The sequence below is a fragment of the Hoplias malabaricus genome, chromosome 4 (genome assembly GCF_029633855.1).
Source record: "Hoplias malabaricus isolate fHopMal1 chromosome 4, fHopMal1.hap1, whole genome shotgun sequence".
Taxonomy (NCBI): domain Eukaryota; kingdom Metazoa; phylum Chordata; class Actinopteri; order Characiformes; family Erythrinidae; genus Hoplias; species Hoplias malabaricus.
This window is the reverse complement of record NC_089803.1, coordinates 25,985,724-26,004,067: the sequence shown is the minus strand read 5'-3', so window position 1 is coordinate 26,004,067 and position 18,344 is coordinate 25,985,724. Positions and strand designations below refer to the sequence as shown.

Genomic DNA, 18,344 nt, shown 5'->3' with positions numbered 1-18,344 from the left:
GTTTTGTAACACTGCACCTGAAAGACTTGGAGGCTCCCACACCCTCCTCAGATCCTCACTGCAGCAGAAAGGCTATTTTTAGCATCCTTCCAAGAGCAGATATGACGTTGGGAGTAACCTGATTTACACACACAAAAACTGTCATTACACCAGTTTATAAGCAACTGATTACTATTTTGTAATAAGATCAAATATAGTAAAATTCCAAGTTCAGACTGTGAATAGTGTTGAAACATTCCATTAAAGTCACTTTGAATAACATGCATTTGTTTTTGCTTTGTGGCAGTGGCTGTGGGTATTTTTTATTTTTTTTTGTCCTTTTCATGGCAAAAGGGCTTGTGTGGTCTAATGACTTCCAGGGCTATGTCACTGGGAGCTGTTTTCTCCCAGTAGGGACTCCCATGGCGAACAGGTCTTTAGTGAAGATCCAGACAAACAAGATCCAAAAAGCATCCCTATGAATATCACAGTTAGAACCTAGTGTACCCTGCCTGGAAGAGTGTTACCGCAACCTACCACTGGAGCCAGGCCTGGGGATAGAGTCCGACGGCGAGTGCCTGGTGGCGAGGGCAGCCCATGTGACCCGGCCTGGCTCGGCTCAAAAAGGCAATGTGGGACGATCATGTGGGCCCATCACCCTCAAGTTCCAGAGTAGGGGTGTGTGCCAATGTGGGGGTGTGTTAGAACACAAGGTTGCTCATCAGTGTACTTGGTACCAGACCACCCTGGGCCAAAGGTCAATGATCGACCTTGTGGTCATGTCTTCTTATTTCAGGTCATATATTTTAAACACTCAGGTAAAGAGAGGGCTGAGCTGTCAACTGATCATCATCTGGTTGTGAATTAGATCCGATGTGCTGGGAAAAAGAAACCGTTGGTGGACACCAGGGGTGAGGGAAGCTGTCAAGAGGAAGAAGGAGGCTTTTCGAGCTTGGCTGGCTTGGGGAACTCCCGATTCCGCAGATGGGTACCGGCAAGTGAAAAGGCTGCAGCTGTGGCAGTTGCAGAAGCAAAATTCAGTGTATGGGTGGAGTTTGGAAAGGCCATGGAGACTGACTTCCGGGCGACCTCAAAGAGGTTCTGAAAACACTCCAACAACTCAGGGCTGGAGGGGTGACACTGTCCAAGCTGTGCATAGTAAGGATGGTGAAACTCTGAACTCGACTGAGCATATTGTCGGGCGTTGGAAGGAGGACTTTGAAGAACTCCTTAACCTGAGAGACATGCCTCCTGAGCAGGAGGTAGGACCAGACGTGTCTGGGGTGTCGGATACTGACTTTGGCTGAAGTCACTGAGGAAGTTAAAAAAAATTCGCAGTAACATAGCCCCAGGAGTGGATAAGATTCGCCCAGAGTTACTGAAGCCCTCAATATTGTGGGGCTCTCTTGGCTGATACCCCTCTACAATGTTGCATGGACCTCAGGAACAGTGCCTTTGGATTGGCAAATGGGGGTGTTTGTTCCCATTTCTAAAAAAGTGGACCAGAGAATGTGTGCTAATTATCGTGGTATCACACTTCTCAGCCTCCCTGGAAAAGTCTATGCCAGGGTGCTATAAAGGAGATTTTGTCTGAAGGTCAAACCTAGGATTTTGGAGGAACAATGCAGATTTCTTCCAGGCTGTGGAACTATGGGCCGACTCTTTACTTTTTCACAGATTGAGAGGGCATGGGAATTTTCTACTCCATTCTACACATGCTTTGTGGATTTGGAGAATGCGTATGACCGTATTCTGAGAGGTTCTGTTGGAGGTGCTTTGTGAGTACGGGGTGCCAGGGTTGCTCTGGCGAGCCGTATGGTCCTTGTGTTCTGAGTTTGAGCTGTATTCTTATCCTCTGCAGTAAGTCAAGCTTGTTCAGTGTGGGCATTGGACTCAGTCAGGTCTGTGCCTTGTCTCTGATATTCATATCAGTGGCGAGTCATAGCCTGGGACAAGAAGGCTTCTGTGGAGGGGCTCAGAAGGTGGTATCTCAGTTGTGTGCGGACGATGATTTCTTCATACACTTGAGCAGTTTGCAGCAGAGTGTGAAGTGGTCAGTATGCGGATCAGCACCTCCAAGTCTGAGGCCACGGTAATCTCCTGGAAACAGATGGCATGCTTCCTTCAGGTAGGGGGTGAGAACCTACCCCAAGTGAAGGAGTTCAAGTATCTCAGGGTCTTGAAAAGATGATGATGATGATGGTACTATGGACATGTAAAGAAACACAGACAAACTTCAATGACCCAGGAGGATATTGTTTTATTGCAGTATTGACTCAGTGAAATAGCATTTCTGAAAACAACACTTTACTAATAAGAAAAAATATAAAGGTGTGTCGGTTAGCATGTGGGGAATTGTGTGTTTTGAGATCAATGTATTTATGTTATAGAAACACCTATAATAAACATTTGCTTCCTTATTCCTCCTCTGTTTGCAGACTTGCAGGCTGGCAGCCGGGATGAAGGAAGAGAACTTGTTCCGTCGGCGCTTTTCTTTATGTCCAACAGCCACCTCTCCACCTAAAATTGACCCACGTGTCCTTACCCGTAACCTCTCCTGTGGAGGGGATAATGAACTGTTCCCGCTCAGCCCAGGTATCCACCACTGCTGGCCTCCAGTAGCAATGTAGTTAAAACCTCATATACGGTATTTATATTTCATCAATCTGGTGTGTTCTGTTTAACATTAAAGAAGTAGTAGAACACAGTGGTGTAATGGGTCATGGATAATCTGTGATCCTCACAAAACATGGTAGTGAAAACATATACAGGCTGAGCAGCTCTGTGTCTCATGAAAGGAACATGTAGGTAAAACGGTTTGTAAAACAGTTTGTAAATACTGCCCCAAGAGCCAGAACACATGTGAAACATAATGAAAGACAATGAAACAGAGCAATTGCTTCACTCAGCTACTACTTCATAATGAGAGCGCCATCAAAAGTCACTAATACAAATGAAGCTGTCACACAAAATACCTTGGTGTCGACCATGGAAATGTGGTGGTGGTGATGGGGGGTACTCAGGGAAGCAGCAGTATTTGCTTGGCTCTGCCTAATTCGCAGTTCAGGTTTTTTTTGTGTGTTTTGAGTGTGCTTACTTTAACAAAGCACCTTGTTAGCTCAGCTTATCACTACATGCATGTGTATGTGTGTGATGGTGAGTAAGAGTCCCATAGTTTTCAGCCCGTTCTGACCTCTTCTTTGACTCATTACAATACTTTCAAACTAAACTAAAATGACTGTTTTACATTGGTCTCTCTTTCTCCCTTTTTTGGTAATCTGATTGACACAGAGTTTTGTGATCGATTACACCACTAGTATAACATTGGGTTCAGTTTTAAAGAGGAATTGAACAGCATCAGCAGCTACAGGTTTAAATTGTTATACAAATAACATTTATATGATACATGTAGCTAGCCTGTGGTAATGTAGAACTACACAAAATAACAAGTTAGTGTGCAGGAAAATGATGTGTTGCTTGGCGACAGTCTAGTCCCAATCCAGTTGCTGAAATATTTGTGTGGGCAAAACCAATAAAGTTATTTAAATATACATTTCAGTTATAATCTGTGGCTTATTATTGTTAACTAATAAATGTTGCTTGTAGAACTGTTGTATTAAATTAGTAATGCTCAACATTGTGAGGACAGACAAAGTTCCAACATGGCTGTGATTGTCATTGTTACTCTGCCTGCTGATATTCAGTGATATTGTTTAAAACCATACAACAAAACCACCAGTGTCATCTCTTGATCACATGGTTGTAGAATATTTTCTCTTGTTCATGCGGTTCTAGAATATTAATCCCAAATCATCACACATTTTAATAAATATGCATTTAATTCTACCTCAAGTGATTATGAACTGCTCTTGTGGATACATGAAGCGGATATGTTTGTGCTTGTGGGTGGGTGTGTGTGTACGTGCATGTATGTGCTTTGCAGGTGAGTCGGAACGGAACGGTTTGCCCTTGATGAGAGATGAGGTCAGCCCAGCCCAGTCTCCCGGCAGTGCCGTGAGTCACAACCTTTTTTTCCATCAGATCATCAGATCTTTAGTACCCAAACTTTGCATGTCTGAAAATGTTTGCAGCCATAAAGCACTGGCTTTTCCTTTATGACCCTTCCATGTTTACTCTATTGTACTTGGGCTGTATTTAACTGACAAAAGCACAAAGAAAAGAACTAATCAACTTAGTTCAAAATAGCCATTTTAAAATAGCAAAATATGTCATATTAACAGTAGTATATCTCTCTCTAAAAACCTAGTGTTTGTTAGAAATCAGATAAATTTTTTTTATTGCATTTCAACAAAATACCCCTAATTTTCTTGACATGTGGTTTATAAATGGTTGTTATATGATCACTTTTTAATTTCTTCAGTCTACTCAGATTGATAATATCCCCAAGGCTGAACTGTATGTAGAAATGTAAGCCAGTTTTTTAAAATTAATTTTCTTTTTGTCTGGTCGGCAGAATCTGCCTGAAAATTGATCCTCACACCACTTACTGTATTTAATATGAAATATAAATCTGAGGATGAAAAGATAATGCAATATTTATATCTGTCAATGCATATATACAGAGCAAAAAATAGGTTACAGCATTGAGACTGTTATTCTGGACACTGCTCCCAGCGTCCTCTAGTTACAAAGCTAATTTTGGGCCTAGGAGGCTGCCATCCTCTTCGTCTTGTTTACATCTGACATCCACAGCTGACTGAACGGAACTGCTGAATTTAGCTGTCTGCTATTGTGGCAATTTTCAAAGGAAAATGCTGTAGTTAAAGATGGCTTCAGTTACAATCTAACATGTAATCACAGAGCTGGTGAAACTAAACATAGAGGTAAGTGGTAGTGGTAGAGTGTGGCCAGCCTGTGGATGCAGTTTTGTACTCCCTGTCTTTGTAGCTCTGTCTCCCTCATTTTCTGTATTTTTGTGTCTCTCTTTCTCTCATTTAGTCAGAATCAAAGATGTTCATAGGTCTGGACAAAGAGAGCTCCTCGCCTACTGAAAAACTGGCCAGAAAGGAATCTCTAAAGGTAGGCTGTATTTCCAGCCCAAAACTCACCCTGTAAAGCCCCTTACTCAGAAATCTACATATGATAGTGAATCTTGAAACATGCAGGATTTAGACACCGTCATGTGTTGTGTTAGTATTTCAAAGCACAGTTTCTTTGGCACCCCCTGGTGTTTCTTTATTGTATGATTCAAACTGACTGACTCTACATTCTGTGCAATTTTGAATTTCTCTTCAGGTTCAGAAAAAGAATTACCGTCAGGAAAAGAAGAGGGCAGCAAAAGAGTTGTTCAGTGCTCTTAAAGACCCCAGTGTGGTCATTATGTCAAACTGGTTGAAGGTATTTTAACCACACTTATTTCAGTAAAAAAAAAAAATTAAACACTTTAACAAATAAGTAAATGTGTTTTTGTTCATCAGATCAGAGGGTCATTGAAGAGTTGGACCAAGCTGTGGTGTGCTCTTAAGCCTGGGGTTCTCCTGATCTATAAAACTCAGAGCTCTGAGCACTGGGTAGGCACCATCCTTCTGAATGCCTGCAAGCTGATTGAACGTCCCTCAAAGAAAGATGGCTTCTGCTTCAAACTTTACCACCCATTAGACAAGTCTATCTGGGCCATGAAGGTTAGATATGGCTACTTCTGCCTGTCGCTACTGTTCTGTTATTCTGCTAATTCTTGAAAAAGCAAGACTGCTTAATGGCTCACTATGGTTAATATAATTAAAATGTATTTTCCTTGCATGCCTTACTCAATTTGTCAGTTTGATACTACTGGTTTGCTAATTGAAAGATTGGATTATTAATTGAATGATTAATAAATCCCAGGGTCCTAAAGGAGAGACAGTTGGCTCTATCACACAGCCTCTTCCTAGTAATTACCTGATATTTAGAGCTGCATCTGAGTCTGATGGTGAGTTGCCATGTTTTTTTTTTATTATTTGTATTTTATGTTTTATTGTATATGGCTGATTTAAAAACTCTCCACAGATTCTTTAGCACAAAAAGTTTGAGTGATACCTTTTCATTTCTGAATGTTATGTTTGTTTCACGGGCGGCACGGTGGTGCAGCAGGTAGTGTCTCAGTCACACAGCTCCAGGGACCTGGAGGTTGTGGGTTAAAGTCCCGCTCCGGGTGACTGTCTGTGAGGAGTTGGTGTGTTCTCCCTGTGTCCACGTGGGTTTCCTCCGGGTGCTCCGGTTTCCTCCCACGGTCCAAAAACACACATTGGTAGGTGGATTGGCAACTCAAAAGTGTCCGTAGGTGTGAGTGAATGTTTGTGTTGCCCTGTGAGGGACTGTTGCCCCCTCCAGGGTGTATTCCTGCCTTGTGCCCAATAATTCTGGGTAGGCTCTGGACCCACCGTGACCCTGAACTGAAATTAGAGCTTACAGATAATGAATGTTTGTTGTGGCAACGTCTAAAGACATTTTATTTTGTTATTCTATCTGAACTCTGCATACCTTTGGCACTGTAGCACAGTTTTACTTACATTAACTAGTTTCAATAAGAGCTTGTATTATAAGGGCATATTAGCATTAAAGTGATGGTACCATCAAGCTAACTGTGTCACCCCTAGGTTTTTTGATAATCATTGAAAAATATGTATTGAAATATAAAGCATGTGAGTCATTTATGTGACATATTCTTTATTATAATAGTGTAGTTTTACACTGAAAAAATGATAAATAATAATAATTGTTTAGTAGACTAAGTGTTGTAGCTTACTTGTTTAGCTTTAGATTTGAACATGTCTTAACATAGTTGTTGGGGAAAAATACATTGATAGACTTTCAGTTTAAACCAAAATCAGGTTTTTATGTGAGCAAATTAACTGTCCATTCCCAACACTAATGCATACTTCTACGTAACAAATTGACTTTGCCACTGTATCTGTATTTCTGTTTAATTAATTTTTAATGTATTTTGATAAATAAAAGTAGCAGTACTATGCACTTTTTATTTACATAAACATGCAAAATGAACACCCTTGCTTTCTACTTTTGTGTCAGTATGGATGATTCTTAAACTTTCAAATTCAGTTTACACTTTAGGTAAAATTTTGTATTCTTGTGTAGCAGCTATAGCAGCTTATAGACATTTATAATAACTAATACATTTAAAACATTTGTAATATTTTAATAATCATGTGATCTAGGAATTATATTGATCTTTAATTGCTTATTTAAATTAATGTTAACAAATAGACATCAACAAAAATTAATTTCAGTACAGCCTTGTTTATTTATGTCAACCCCCCCCCCCCTTTTTTATGTATTTATTTATTTATTTATTTATTTAAAGAGGCATTTTTACTTCAAATAGCTCCTTGAGCAAAATGGAAATGCACTAGCATCTGTTTAATGGGGAACTTTGGAGTTCTTGAATTACAGAACTAGAATGAAACGTAGCTGCACAGTCGTTTATAATTGTTATTTTTGAGTCCTAATTAGGAGTGCATAGTGCCTATTAAAATAACCTTGCTACATAATTATAAACATAATGATGTTTATTGTTGAGCAAGCCTTGACTTTTGCTTCTTTGTGCAGGCCGTTGCTGGATGGATGCGTTGGAGCTGGCCCTGAGCTGCTCCAGCCTATATAAGCTGACTGCTAAGACCTGCAAGGACGGGGACCTGAGCAGTTCTTCCGAATCCTCAAATATACTTCAACTATTGCAGTCTACACCACTCAGTGACCAGGAAATGCTACAGTGAGTATTACATTAACACAGTCCTTAAAAAGCCACATCACTGGTCAGCAAGTCCTTCATCAGTGTGAAATGGGACGCTGTTTTGAACACAGACATTCTCTATTAGGAGTTCTAATTTTTGAATATGATTAGGCTTGAATTTGTTTTAAAAACCTGTACAATAAATCATTCAAATCCTTGTAAGCTGCATTGCAAGAAAGGGACTGAACTGTGGTGGAACAGAGAAGTCTGTTGACATTTGCCACAGTTTCATAATTATGGTGAAATGTCTGTCTGGAAATTACACCACTTTGGTTTGATGTCAGGCGGTTTGGTTTGACCCACCAGGCTTCCCTCTATGATTGTGAAATGTAGCATTAGGAATATATGAATATGTTTCCAGTTACTACTGGAACATGATGTGATACATTTGAACACATACATGTGTTACATTTGCTCAGTAATGTACTGGTAGGTTAATATCTATGTTAATATTTGAGTTGGAAATGGATCTGTGCTGTCCTGTTAATAATGGTTGATGTATAATTGTAAAAACTATTAGTAAAAAAAAACATTCTGCTTTTGTGTAGAGCCAAGCTTTCATGTTCCTTCATTTAAATAAACAGGTCCAATAGCATATAAAACAAACCCTTTATATGTAAGGCTGAGAGAATATAATAAACAAGTGTCATGGATGCTCACAGTATAGCATAAGCTACTCGTGTCTTCCAGCTGGCTGCTCCAATTTTTTACTCCACCTCTTTCCCTACCCCTTTCCAAATGGCCTGTGGTCATTTTAGTGTTATCACAGCAACCCTAACCCTTCCAGCCAATCAGATCTGCTCTACTGGATCATATGACAAGCAAAGGTTCAGGAAGAGACAAGGAGAATATGAACCAAATACTACCCCAAGAGAGCCATTATCACACAAACACACACACACACACACACACACACACACACACTTATGTAGCAGATCAGGCTGTAGAACAAGAAAAACAGCTTTAGCGAATCCGTCGGCTTCAGATGAGCAGTGTGTTTAGGAGGTAAAACAGTGTATGCTGACAGCAAGCAACCAGTAGTGCTTTTTAAGTTTGCTGTTTGGTTCCAGTAGACACTTGCTTACAAGGTAGGGTAAGATATTATTTTTAATTTTTTTGTGGTAACGGATTGCATCTGTTGACAGTATCTCAGGCACATTTGCTCTCTCTCTCTCTCTCTCTTTGTGAGTCCGTATATTGAAGTAGGTTTCTTATTGCAACAGCTTGTTTTCCGTAAGTGGTTTACATTATGACGCTCTGTGGTAACAGTCTGCTTGTTTAAAAGATATATAGCATTATGTTGCAGCAAAATTAGAGTAGTGTGTTCTGGAAAAAAAGGTTAGTAATTGTTGTTCTGATGGGGAATGTGGGGGGCTGTGTCATGGTCAAGTTCATTTCTGCATGAGCTTAGGGGGAGACACACTGACTTCTGACATCACAGTGGCCATGACTTTCACATTGTTTATGAAGCTGAGGGATGATGTCGTTGCTTTGGCAACAATGCTGAGCAGGCCGTGTTTTTTATGAATCACTACACTGAAACAGCATTAAATCAAAATAGATTTCCTTTCAGAACAACCAGGAAAACCATCAAAAAACAGAATGATGGTTTTATTTTTTGATGTAAGAAATGTGTTACTGTGCGTAATCGAACTGGGTATTACTTCAGTTTTGTTGACTGAATTAAAACATGAACTACAAGAAGTTTTATTGTTATGGGTAGATTATTTCCTGTTTTCTTGTTCAAAGGTTGAATGACTCAATGTTGGAAAACAACCATATGGAGAATGATGGCCTCTCTGACAAGTCTGAGCGAGAAGCACACGATGACTCAGATAATCCAGCTAATGAAAATGAGGGACGATTAACTGAAGAGAGTGATCTGGACCAATCAGATGACCTTTCACCTTGCCTCCAGGCAACAGCATATGCTGAACAGGGTCAGGAGGAGATGGGAGAGGTGAGTACTGGAGATTGTTTAATTACTGACAGCAGTTGCAATGGCTGTTCCATTTGCTATATTGAAATCAAGGTTGACACTGACACTACAGCAGTTTATTAGAAAATGTACTGTCTAACAGGGTTTTTTTAACCATTCTGAAAACTCTGGATTGGTTTGGATATTGGGGAAATTATAGGTATTCTCTTATTAAAAATGAATGCCTCAAAAAGTTCTTTCAGGAAATTGAAGGGCTCCAAAATCCCCTTTTCCATTAAAAAAAAATCCACCTTATCACATTTCATGGTTGCTTTTGACATTTTAAAATAATTTTAACAACAGAACAGTGCAGCCTATAACAATTTAGAGAAGAAATCCCAATCAGTATGTGATCTTCTTTGCAACAGGGTAACAAAGCTTGTGTAACTGTATATGTCTAAGTAATGATACTGTCATGTTGATACCTAATCAAAATATATAATTGCAGTTTCTTGTCAGTGTTAGTGGTTGCTTGTGGGTAGTGAAAGGACAGGCTGAGACCAGAATATTAAAAGGTATATTTTTCTGCAGGCTGGTGAGGCATCTCAGGTGGAGACTGTGTCAGATGAAAATAAAGGGCTAATCTGGACACTGTTGAAACAGCTGAGGCCTGGTATGGACCTGTCCAAAGTTGTCCTGCCCACTTTCATCCTGGAACCACGCTCCTTTCTGGACAAACTTTCTGACTATTACTACCATGCCAGTTTGCTCTCCCAGTAAGTCATTTAGCCGTATCTTTATCTCTGTGCTCTGATAGTAAATAATATAATGCAGCATTTCACACTGTTAAATTATAAAGTTTAATGATATCTTATGATAGGCTTAGGATATTGTGAAAGTGTTCTTTAGGGTATAGTTTTCAGTTTTAGTCTTTGTAATTGTTATAAAAATGTCTGTCCCTTGACAAACCTAGCCATTAATGCTTGTTTTTCTTTGAATCAGGGCAGTCACAGAGGAAAGCCCATATTGCAGGATGAAGCAAGTCTTACGTTGGTACCTGTCAGGCTTTTACAAGAAGCCCAAAGTAAGACATTTAGGAATGTGATTCCATTCTTTGCCATCTTTCTTTTTAGGAGATATCTTTTTTATGAATAAATAAGTTTAACACATTTTTGAATTTCATTGTATTTCATGTTAACCGTTTTTGTCATTGCGATTTTATCACAGGAAAGTTTTGTTTTGGCAAAACTAACCTTCCCCATTATAAAATTGCAAAATACAATAAAATACACAAATTTTCAGTTCATAAACTTATTTATTCATAAACAAACATTCACAATGAAGTATTCTTCTGCCACAGAGTGCAGTCCGTTAACAGTAAGCACTGTTGCTAAGCAACATGAGGGTGATACATGGCCACTCCATTGATATGTTCACATATATTCAGGGTTTTTTAGTTGAGTAGAAAAAAACATACATTCCTGTCCTCTTTCTGAAGGGACTCCTAAGCCCAATATATACTTGTACATCGACCCTACAACGTAGGCAACACGTCAGTGCAGACCCTACACTGTAGTCTAACGTGTATCTCTCCAGAAATGTAAGCCTGCCTTGGGCTGTGTTTTTAGCCTTTAGCTCAAGAAACTGGCTGAATAGCATTATCTTAACCAAGCACTGTATTTTGTGCGTGTGTGTGTATAACACATAACTATAAGGAAGTGGTGTAGAGATGAGACTACTGCTGTGCATATTGGTTCCTCTGGTCCAACCAAATCAAACCGTGCTGTTTATAAAAGTAAAAACAGAAAAGAGTCATAATGTTGCTGGTGTGATTTGTGTTAACTCGTTTTTTTCTGGTCTGTCTTTGTTTTCCAGGGGCTGAAAAAGCCATACAATCCCATCCTCGGGGAGACATTCCGTTGCTGTTGGCTGCACCCGCAGACTGACAGTTGTACATTTTACATAGCAGAACAGGTGAATCTGAAGGGTCATTTGAAATAAACATGTTCTAGACAAGAATGTAGCGCAATGTAATTTTCATTAGTTTAGTAACACAAAACTTTTTCCTGTCACTTTACATGTTCTAATGACCACAGTTGTACACTTTGGGCAAGTAAATTCATTCTCCTGTAAGAATTGCCATGTTTATAAATAATCCATTATGCCTTGTAAAAAAATTTAAATATCATACAAAGACCATATTTTAACTCCATAAGTATCCACTGTCACAGCACTAAGGGTAATGAATAGTAGCATATAGCAAAACAATAATAACATATTTCACACCTAACACCACATTCAGAGCTTTAGGTTTTAGCAGTGCTGATCTGATTTTCACAGAGATTATATCACTTATATTATATTATATCTTTATACATGCAGGTGTCCCATCATCCTCCTGTCTCAGCCTTTTATGTGAGCAATAAGAAGGACGGTTTCTGTATCAGTGGAAGCATCCTGGCCAAGTCAAAATTCTATGGTACATTATTTTTTTCTCAGTTATTGTTTCTTGGCACTTGTCCATTGTGCATGCAAATCTGAAACAAAACAACACCTATAAAAAACAAATAACAGATGTTTCCTTTTCTCTAGGGAACTCTCTGTCAGCTATACTGGATGGGAAAGCCAGGCTGTTGTTTCTAGGCCGTGAAGAGGAGTATGTAATGACCATGCCATACGCTCATTGTAAAGGTAGTTATGATAATGATGTGAATCCCACACGAGAAAATTTGGTTTTCAGCGTGGTGAATATATCTACAAATAAAACTTGTTTTTCAAAGGTATTTTGTATGGTACCATGTCTCTGGAGCTAGGAGGAAAAATCACCATAGAGTGTGAAAAGACAAAGTACTATGCTGAACTTGAATTTAAACTGAAGGTACTGAATATTTTCTACTTTGCCCTTTTTAAGTTATGCTTTTTATTAACTCTCAGATGTACATTTATTATTCACTTGTCTTCCCTCTCTCTCAGCCTTTCCTTGGAAGTTCTTATAGTGTAAATCAAGTTACTGGAAAGATTCGTAATGGCGAGGATGTCTTAGCTACCGTAGATGGGCACTGGGTAAGAGTCTGAACTGAACATGCTGACGTGTACTGTGAAAGATGCCTCTAATGTTTTGGGATTTATGAACACAGATGACCTTTTTTGGTTGTATATTGTCAGGCATCACATAGTAAATAAAAACGTTCTTTAGACCAATGTAATGTTTCTGTAATATTAAATTGTTGATTTTCTGATTTTCCCTATAGTAATATTGCAGAGTCAAAGGAGTCTATAGTGCTCCAATGCATAAATAATCTTGCATATACATTTATTCTGGCAGGATGGAGAGGTTCTTCTCCATGACAAGAAGACAGCCCACCAGGAGGTGCTGTGGAACCCCACTGCTGAGGTGCGCAGAGAAAGGTTGAGAAGACAGGTTGTTCCCCTAGAGCAGCAGGGACCCTTTGAGTCTGAAAGGTACGCCAGTGCCTGCAGTACAAAGTGCTGTAAAAGCGAATGATTTGTTCTACAGGGTGGTCCTGTACTACACCAAATTTTGTCTATAATTTAGTTTTAAAAGGTTTTCAGAAAATATTTATTCGAATTGTATGAGACTGTAAAGCATTTCACAGTAGTAAATTTGCTTATCCTCCAGACTGTGGCAGCATGTGACCATTGCAATTAATAACAAGGACCAGAACAAAGCTACACAGGAAAAGTTTGTTCTGGAGGAGGCACAGAGGCAGGAGGCACGAGAAAGAGGAGAACGACCCTGGAGACCACACCTCTTCACTCAGAACGCAGACACCAATGAGTGGCAGTACAAATACACAGAGTATGTATCAGTTCCTCACAACACACTCATTCAGGATTTCTGGTTGAATCAAGAAAAGTAAAAATATATATATATATGTAAATATATGAAATAACTCAAGCACAATCCATTATGTGACCTATGCTTTAGGCCTGTGTCTGATATTTGTGTCTCACAAATACTTTCTAGCACTAAGCCATGGGATCCCAAGTGCTGCCTATTTCAGTTTGAGAAAGATGGAATCATCCAGACCAAAGAGAGGCACAGGCGCCAACACAATGGCTTCACCTACAGTCAGAACTGGACTAGTCAGCAGAAGGTCAGCTGCAGCTTTAGCACTTAAGCACTAGAAACAATTTTGCCTACAAAGGTAAATATTCACATTAGCGTTATTTTTGATTTGTTAATTCATGTATGTTATTGTGTAGAACCGGTCGAATGGGAAGCACAGGAAATCAAGCAGTCAGCCATCCAGCTGCAGTCAGAACACTGAAAGCAGCAGCAGCACACCAGAGCCCACACACGAGTCTTCAGACAATGAAGGCAAGCACAACATATTGTTAGTTTGAACAGACCAACATCTAAACTCATTTTGTATTTGTGTATTTATCCAGATAATGCATTATGGCAGTATGTTTTTAAGATATTTTTGATTGAGCATGAATTATATAAACACAAACTGACAAATGGCAGCATCTAAGATTTGATGTATGTACCTATAAAGGGTTCAAATATTTTAATGTGGACTCATTAATCATTCATTTCTGGATGAAGTTTGAAATGCAAACCCTTCTAACTGGTGTAATGTGAATATGTTTGAAAGAGAACCTGGCCTTGTTTTGTGTGTAGGTTTCATTGGCCAGTGTGCCAGGTGCAATAAGGAAGTGAAGGACCTTGCTCTTATAGAAGCCTCCATAGCATCCATACAAAAAACTCAGCAAGATATTCAGAAGTGAGTATTACGTTCACAAGTAGAGCATAGCTGTGTGATGTTTTGCGTCAGCTGTTTATGCTAAAATATTTGAGGCTGTGCATTTCCTTTGCTGGTCTTGTCTAATGGTGCTGCCCCACCTTTTGTGTGTTCAGGAACCTGAGTGCACTGAGTCGTCAGCTAGCCCGACGGACAGAGGAAAGTGCGTCTCTGAGCGGCCGCCACTGCCTCATGCTTTGTGTTCTGGTGCTTTTGCAACTCTTCATCAACTACATGTTCACTTAAGAAACCATTGCCTAGTTGCTTAGAAACTGACACATAGCAGCTGTTGCCTAGCAATAAACACAGCCAAACAACACCACCACACAGCTTCTGAATGGCCCATTGAGTGTAGCTACACCGCCAGGCACTAAGCACTTCAAAAACACAGAGAAAGAGACTCCTTTTTTTAAAATCATTAAAAGAATAAAAAAAAAAGCATTAAGAGTGAAGTGTCAAATGTTGCCGTTTCACTCTGACTAAAGGACACGTCACATTTTTATACTCCTTTGCAATACTGTTGTTATGTTTTTGGTCACATTCAGGCCCTTTGGGCAGCTATGGTGTGTGAGTGAGCAAGTATGAGTGATTGTGTGCACAGGCGTGAATCCATTTGTTCCCCACTCCACTCCAAAAATATTGGGCCTTAATGCTGACGCCAAATAGAAAAGGAAATTGAAGAATAATCAGTGGAAGAACACTCACGAGTGCAATTCAGTGTGTTAAATGTCTGATCAAACAGAATCTTAAAAAATGGTTTAACCAAACAGTATTTCTCCGTTTTTAGAAGAATATCTGTTTACATGTTTTTTTTCTGTACCCTGCACACAAAGAGAAGTAAATACATGCTATTGCCAAATGACACAAATTGTGTTGTGGATGAAGGATTGAATAAATGTCATATGTCAGCATGAATCACACAATCAGCTGTAGGTCATAACCCAGATTCATGAGGATGCTGGGTTGGCCAGGTTTTACAGGGACATTCAGGACCTTAAGGATTTATTCAAATTATTGGTCCTAATGATATATTATTTTGGCTTCTATGTGCAGCAAGATTTTTTTTGAACAATAGTGTATATAGTTGTTTGGAACAAAATGCCATTTCAAATGAAATCAAGAATGTATTTATTTGATTTTTTTCTTTCTTTATTTCATACTGTTCTAAATGTGATGCATCACACTCATTCAGGTTATCTGGGAGCAATATGGTCACTGTTCTTCCACAAAATCTGAGAAACAGGGAGGCCTAGATTAAAGGTACAGAGATGAGCTGCTCTCTCTTTGGCCTGTAAAATATACACGTTGAATTGTAAGATCAAACTATGAATGGAGTCTGAGCCCAGATCCATTTTCTTATATAAGTGTGCCTGTTCTATTGAAGCATGTCACAAATCATAAGGATATGTGGATGCAGCTGTGGAGAGACAGATGTGAATGCTTTTGTGTCCTGTAATTTTCTTTTTTTTTTTTTTTTACATTTTACAGCACTCTAAACTTGTTCTGAACTGAAAAAGGATACCAATGGCTCACTGATTATGTCAGTAGTTATTGCATATTGCCGCACTAAAGTAAACTTTTACATTTTGACTCTTTTGTAGTTTTTGTTGTTTTGCCTGTTTGTTCTTTTTTTGTCTTGTGAATGTAGTTTCTGCACCTTCACCACCAGGTGGCTGTATTGGTCCGAGAGCCACAATGAACTGAAACAGGAGAACAAACGTAGGCTCTGCCCAAATTGGCACACTAGCAAACTACACTGTGCTACAAAGTTAGTAGTACATACATTAGTGTGTTGTGTATGATACTGGTACAAGAAACTTGTACACTGGAATTGTTTTGGGGGCCAGTGTGCATTTACCATAAAAAAAAAACATATATGTGAACTGTAACACGTTATTCGAACATTTATAAGTACAACTCTTAACAGCTGGATCATAAATTATTATTTGTGCCAAAGATGACTAAAATGAATGCCGTTAGTACAGTTTTCTAATAAAATCCAGGTTATTATTTTTCTAAATCATATAAAGCTTGGGGGCGGCACGGTGGAGCAGCAGGTAGTGTCGCAGTCACACAGCTCCAGGGACCTGGAGGTTGTTGGTTCGATTCCTGCTCCGGGTCATTGTCTGTGAGCAGTTATTGTGTTCTCCCCATGTCCGCGTGGGTTTCCTCCGGGTGCTCCGGTTTCCTCCCACAGTCCAAAAACACACGTTAGTAGGTGCATTGGCGACTCAAAAGTGTTCATAGGTGTGAGTGAATGTGTGTGTTGCCCTGTGAAGGACTGGCGCCCCCTCCAGGGTGTATTCCCGCCTTGCGCCCGATGATTCCAGGTAGGCTCTTGACCCACTGCGACCCTGAATTGGATAAGCACTTACAGATAATGAATGAATATAAAGCTTGGGAACCCCATAATTTCATTACATCACTTTACCTTGTACTTTCACATTTCTTTCAAAGGTCCCACTAAGATGTTTAAATTAGGGCAAGTGAACATTAAACATCAAACATTATAACTTCTTAGTTTTGTTACTAAATAAAAACATGATGGAGTAGCCAAAAATCAAATAGAATTAAACACAAACAAGGAATCGGTTATTTAATGTAAATGGCTAAAATTGACTAAAAGGAAATCCCTTCACTAATTACATGGGTAAAACATAATGCATTTTTGAAATTGTTAAAATGCTCACAAAGTTCAACTTAATCAATACTGTAAATGGCATTATAAATATTATATTTGGAACCAAGTTGTTGTTAAACATTTTCTGTGTTCACGGATCCGTCCTTGTTAAATCATTATATATGGAACATGGTGTAAGCATGTATGGAGTTGCTGTTGGTGGTTGGGTGGGTGTAGTAGAGAGTGAAAATCCCCTGCTTCGTGTGCACATAACTTGATAAAACGGAGCATCATGCTGTGTGCTTCATGTGATAAGCCATGTGACAACAGTTCTGGCGAGTTACCACCAGGCTGTGTGTGTGTGTGTGTGTCTTTCTTTCTGTCTGGGGGTCACTTCCTCTCCGCACCAACCTCGTCATCTGTAGCTACAGGGAGGTAAGACTTTAGGCAAACACTCCTCAGTGTCTATAATTATCTCAAGGGAGTGTGTGAGGAGAGTGTTCTGTTACTCTTTACAATTCACTCAAACACAGGTGTGTCAGTCTCTGAACACCATTAGTGCTTGTGTGTAATTGTTTCCCCAGTTGGGTTTGAAACCACCAAGCCTACATTGTGTTTTTATGTTGTACTCACCCTCAGGAAATTCAAGATATCTTTACTGACTGTGAATGACCTTTCATATCTCACTGAATGGAAGAAAGGACCTTTGATCACCCTTTGATTTACTGAAATGTCAAGGTGTTGTCATACCCAGCAGTATTTAGTTGTAGTAGAATCTGTTGAATATTTCCCCAAGATTTGAATGAAGTAGTAGCTTTTTGTGGTTTCTACAAAGTACAGGAAAAAAAATACTCCAAACATTTTTTTTTCTCAGGAAAAAGAGCAACAAATAGTGAGATAGAATGTATGCTCAGTAGGAAATGTAGTTAAGAAAGCAGTGTTGAGAGAATTTGCTGAGAATGTCATCAGGGATTTGATTTTCTCTGGCAAAATTCAGTCTTGCAGTTTTTTGTGCCTTTATCATAGTGATTCTCTTCTTAGGAGCCGTCCATAAAGGTCAGCTTTGTGCAATGTTCGAGAGACAGTCTGGTCACTCACTGAGATGCCTCTTTCTGATTATATCCCTTGTCCCTCTGGGGTCTAAGGATGTTTTCTCAATTTTTGCAAATTTTCTTAAATTCACATTAACACACATTTCATCTACATATGTGTCACACTAAACTATTCGAACTCGTTAACTGTTCAGAAAGAGCATGTGTTTTTTCAGCTGAAAATGCCTTATATTTAGTGAATATGTCTAACAGAGTG

The 18,344-nt window shown here is 39.3% G+C and overlaps 1 protein-coding gene across 1 annotated transcript in view; it reads left to right on the top strand.

Moving 5' to 3' along the window:
* osbpl5 (oxysterol binding protein-like 5) overlaps positions 1-15,977 on the top strand; it is a 34,217-nt gene extending 18,240 nt beyond the window's left edge. Inside the window, exons 2-22 of the mRNA XM_066669067.1 lie at positions 2,418-2,574; positions 3,923-3,993; positions 4,939-5,019; positions 5,236-5,337; positions 5,418-5,621; positions 5,824-5,908; positions 7,546-7,708; positions 9,479-9,689; positions 10,239-10,423; positions 10,650-10,731; positions 11,523-11,621; positions 12,030-12,126; positions 12,240-12,338; positions 12,428-12,525; positions 12,621-12,710; positions 12,973-13,109; positions 13,288-13,467; positions 13,636-13,765; positions 13,875-13,989; positions 14,296-14,398; positions 14,533-15,977. Of these exons, the coding sequence (XP_066525164.1) occupies positions 2,439-2,574; positions 3,923-3,993; positions 4,939-5,019; positions 5,236-5,337; positions 5,418-5,621; positions 5,824-5,908; positions 7,546-7,708; positions 9,479-9,689; positions 10,239-10,423; positions 10,650-10,731; positions 11,523-11,621; positions 12,030-12,126; positions 12,240-12,338; positions 12,428-12,525; positions 12,621-12,710; positions 12,973-13,109; positions 13,288-13,467; positions 13,636-13,765; positions 13,875-13,989; positions 14,296-14,398; positions 14,533-14,662 (2,598 nt within the window). The 5' untranslated portion in view covers positions 2,418-2,438 and the 3' untranslated portion in view covers positions 14,663-15,977. The remainder of the gene's footprint in view (positions 1-2,417; positions 2,575-3,922; positions 3,994-4,938; positions 5,020-5,235; positions 5,338-5,417; positions 5,622-5,823; positions 5,909-7,545; positions 7,709-9,478; positions 9,690-10,238; positions 10,424-10,649; positions 10,732-11,522; positions 11,622-12,029; positions 12,127-12,239; positions 12,339-12,427; positions 12,526-12,620; positions 12,711-12,972; positions 13,110-13,287; positions 13,468-13,635; positions 13,766-13,874; positions 13,990-14,295; positions 14,399-14,532) is intronic.
* The last annotated feature ends 2,367 nt before the right edge of the window (positions 15,978-18,344 follow it).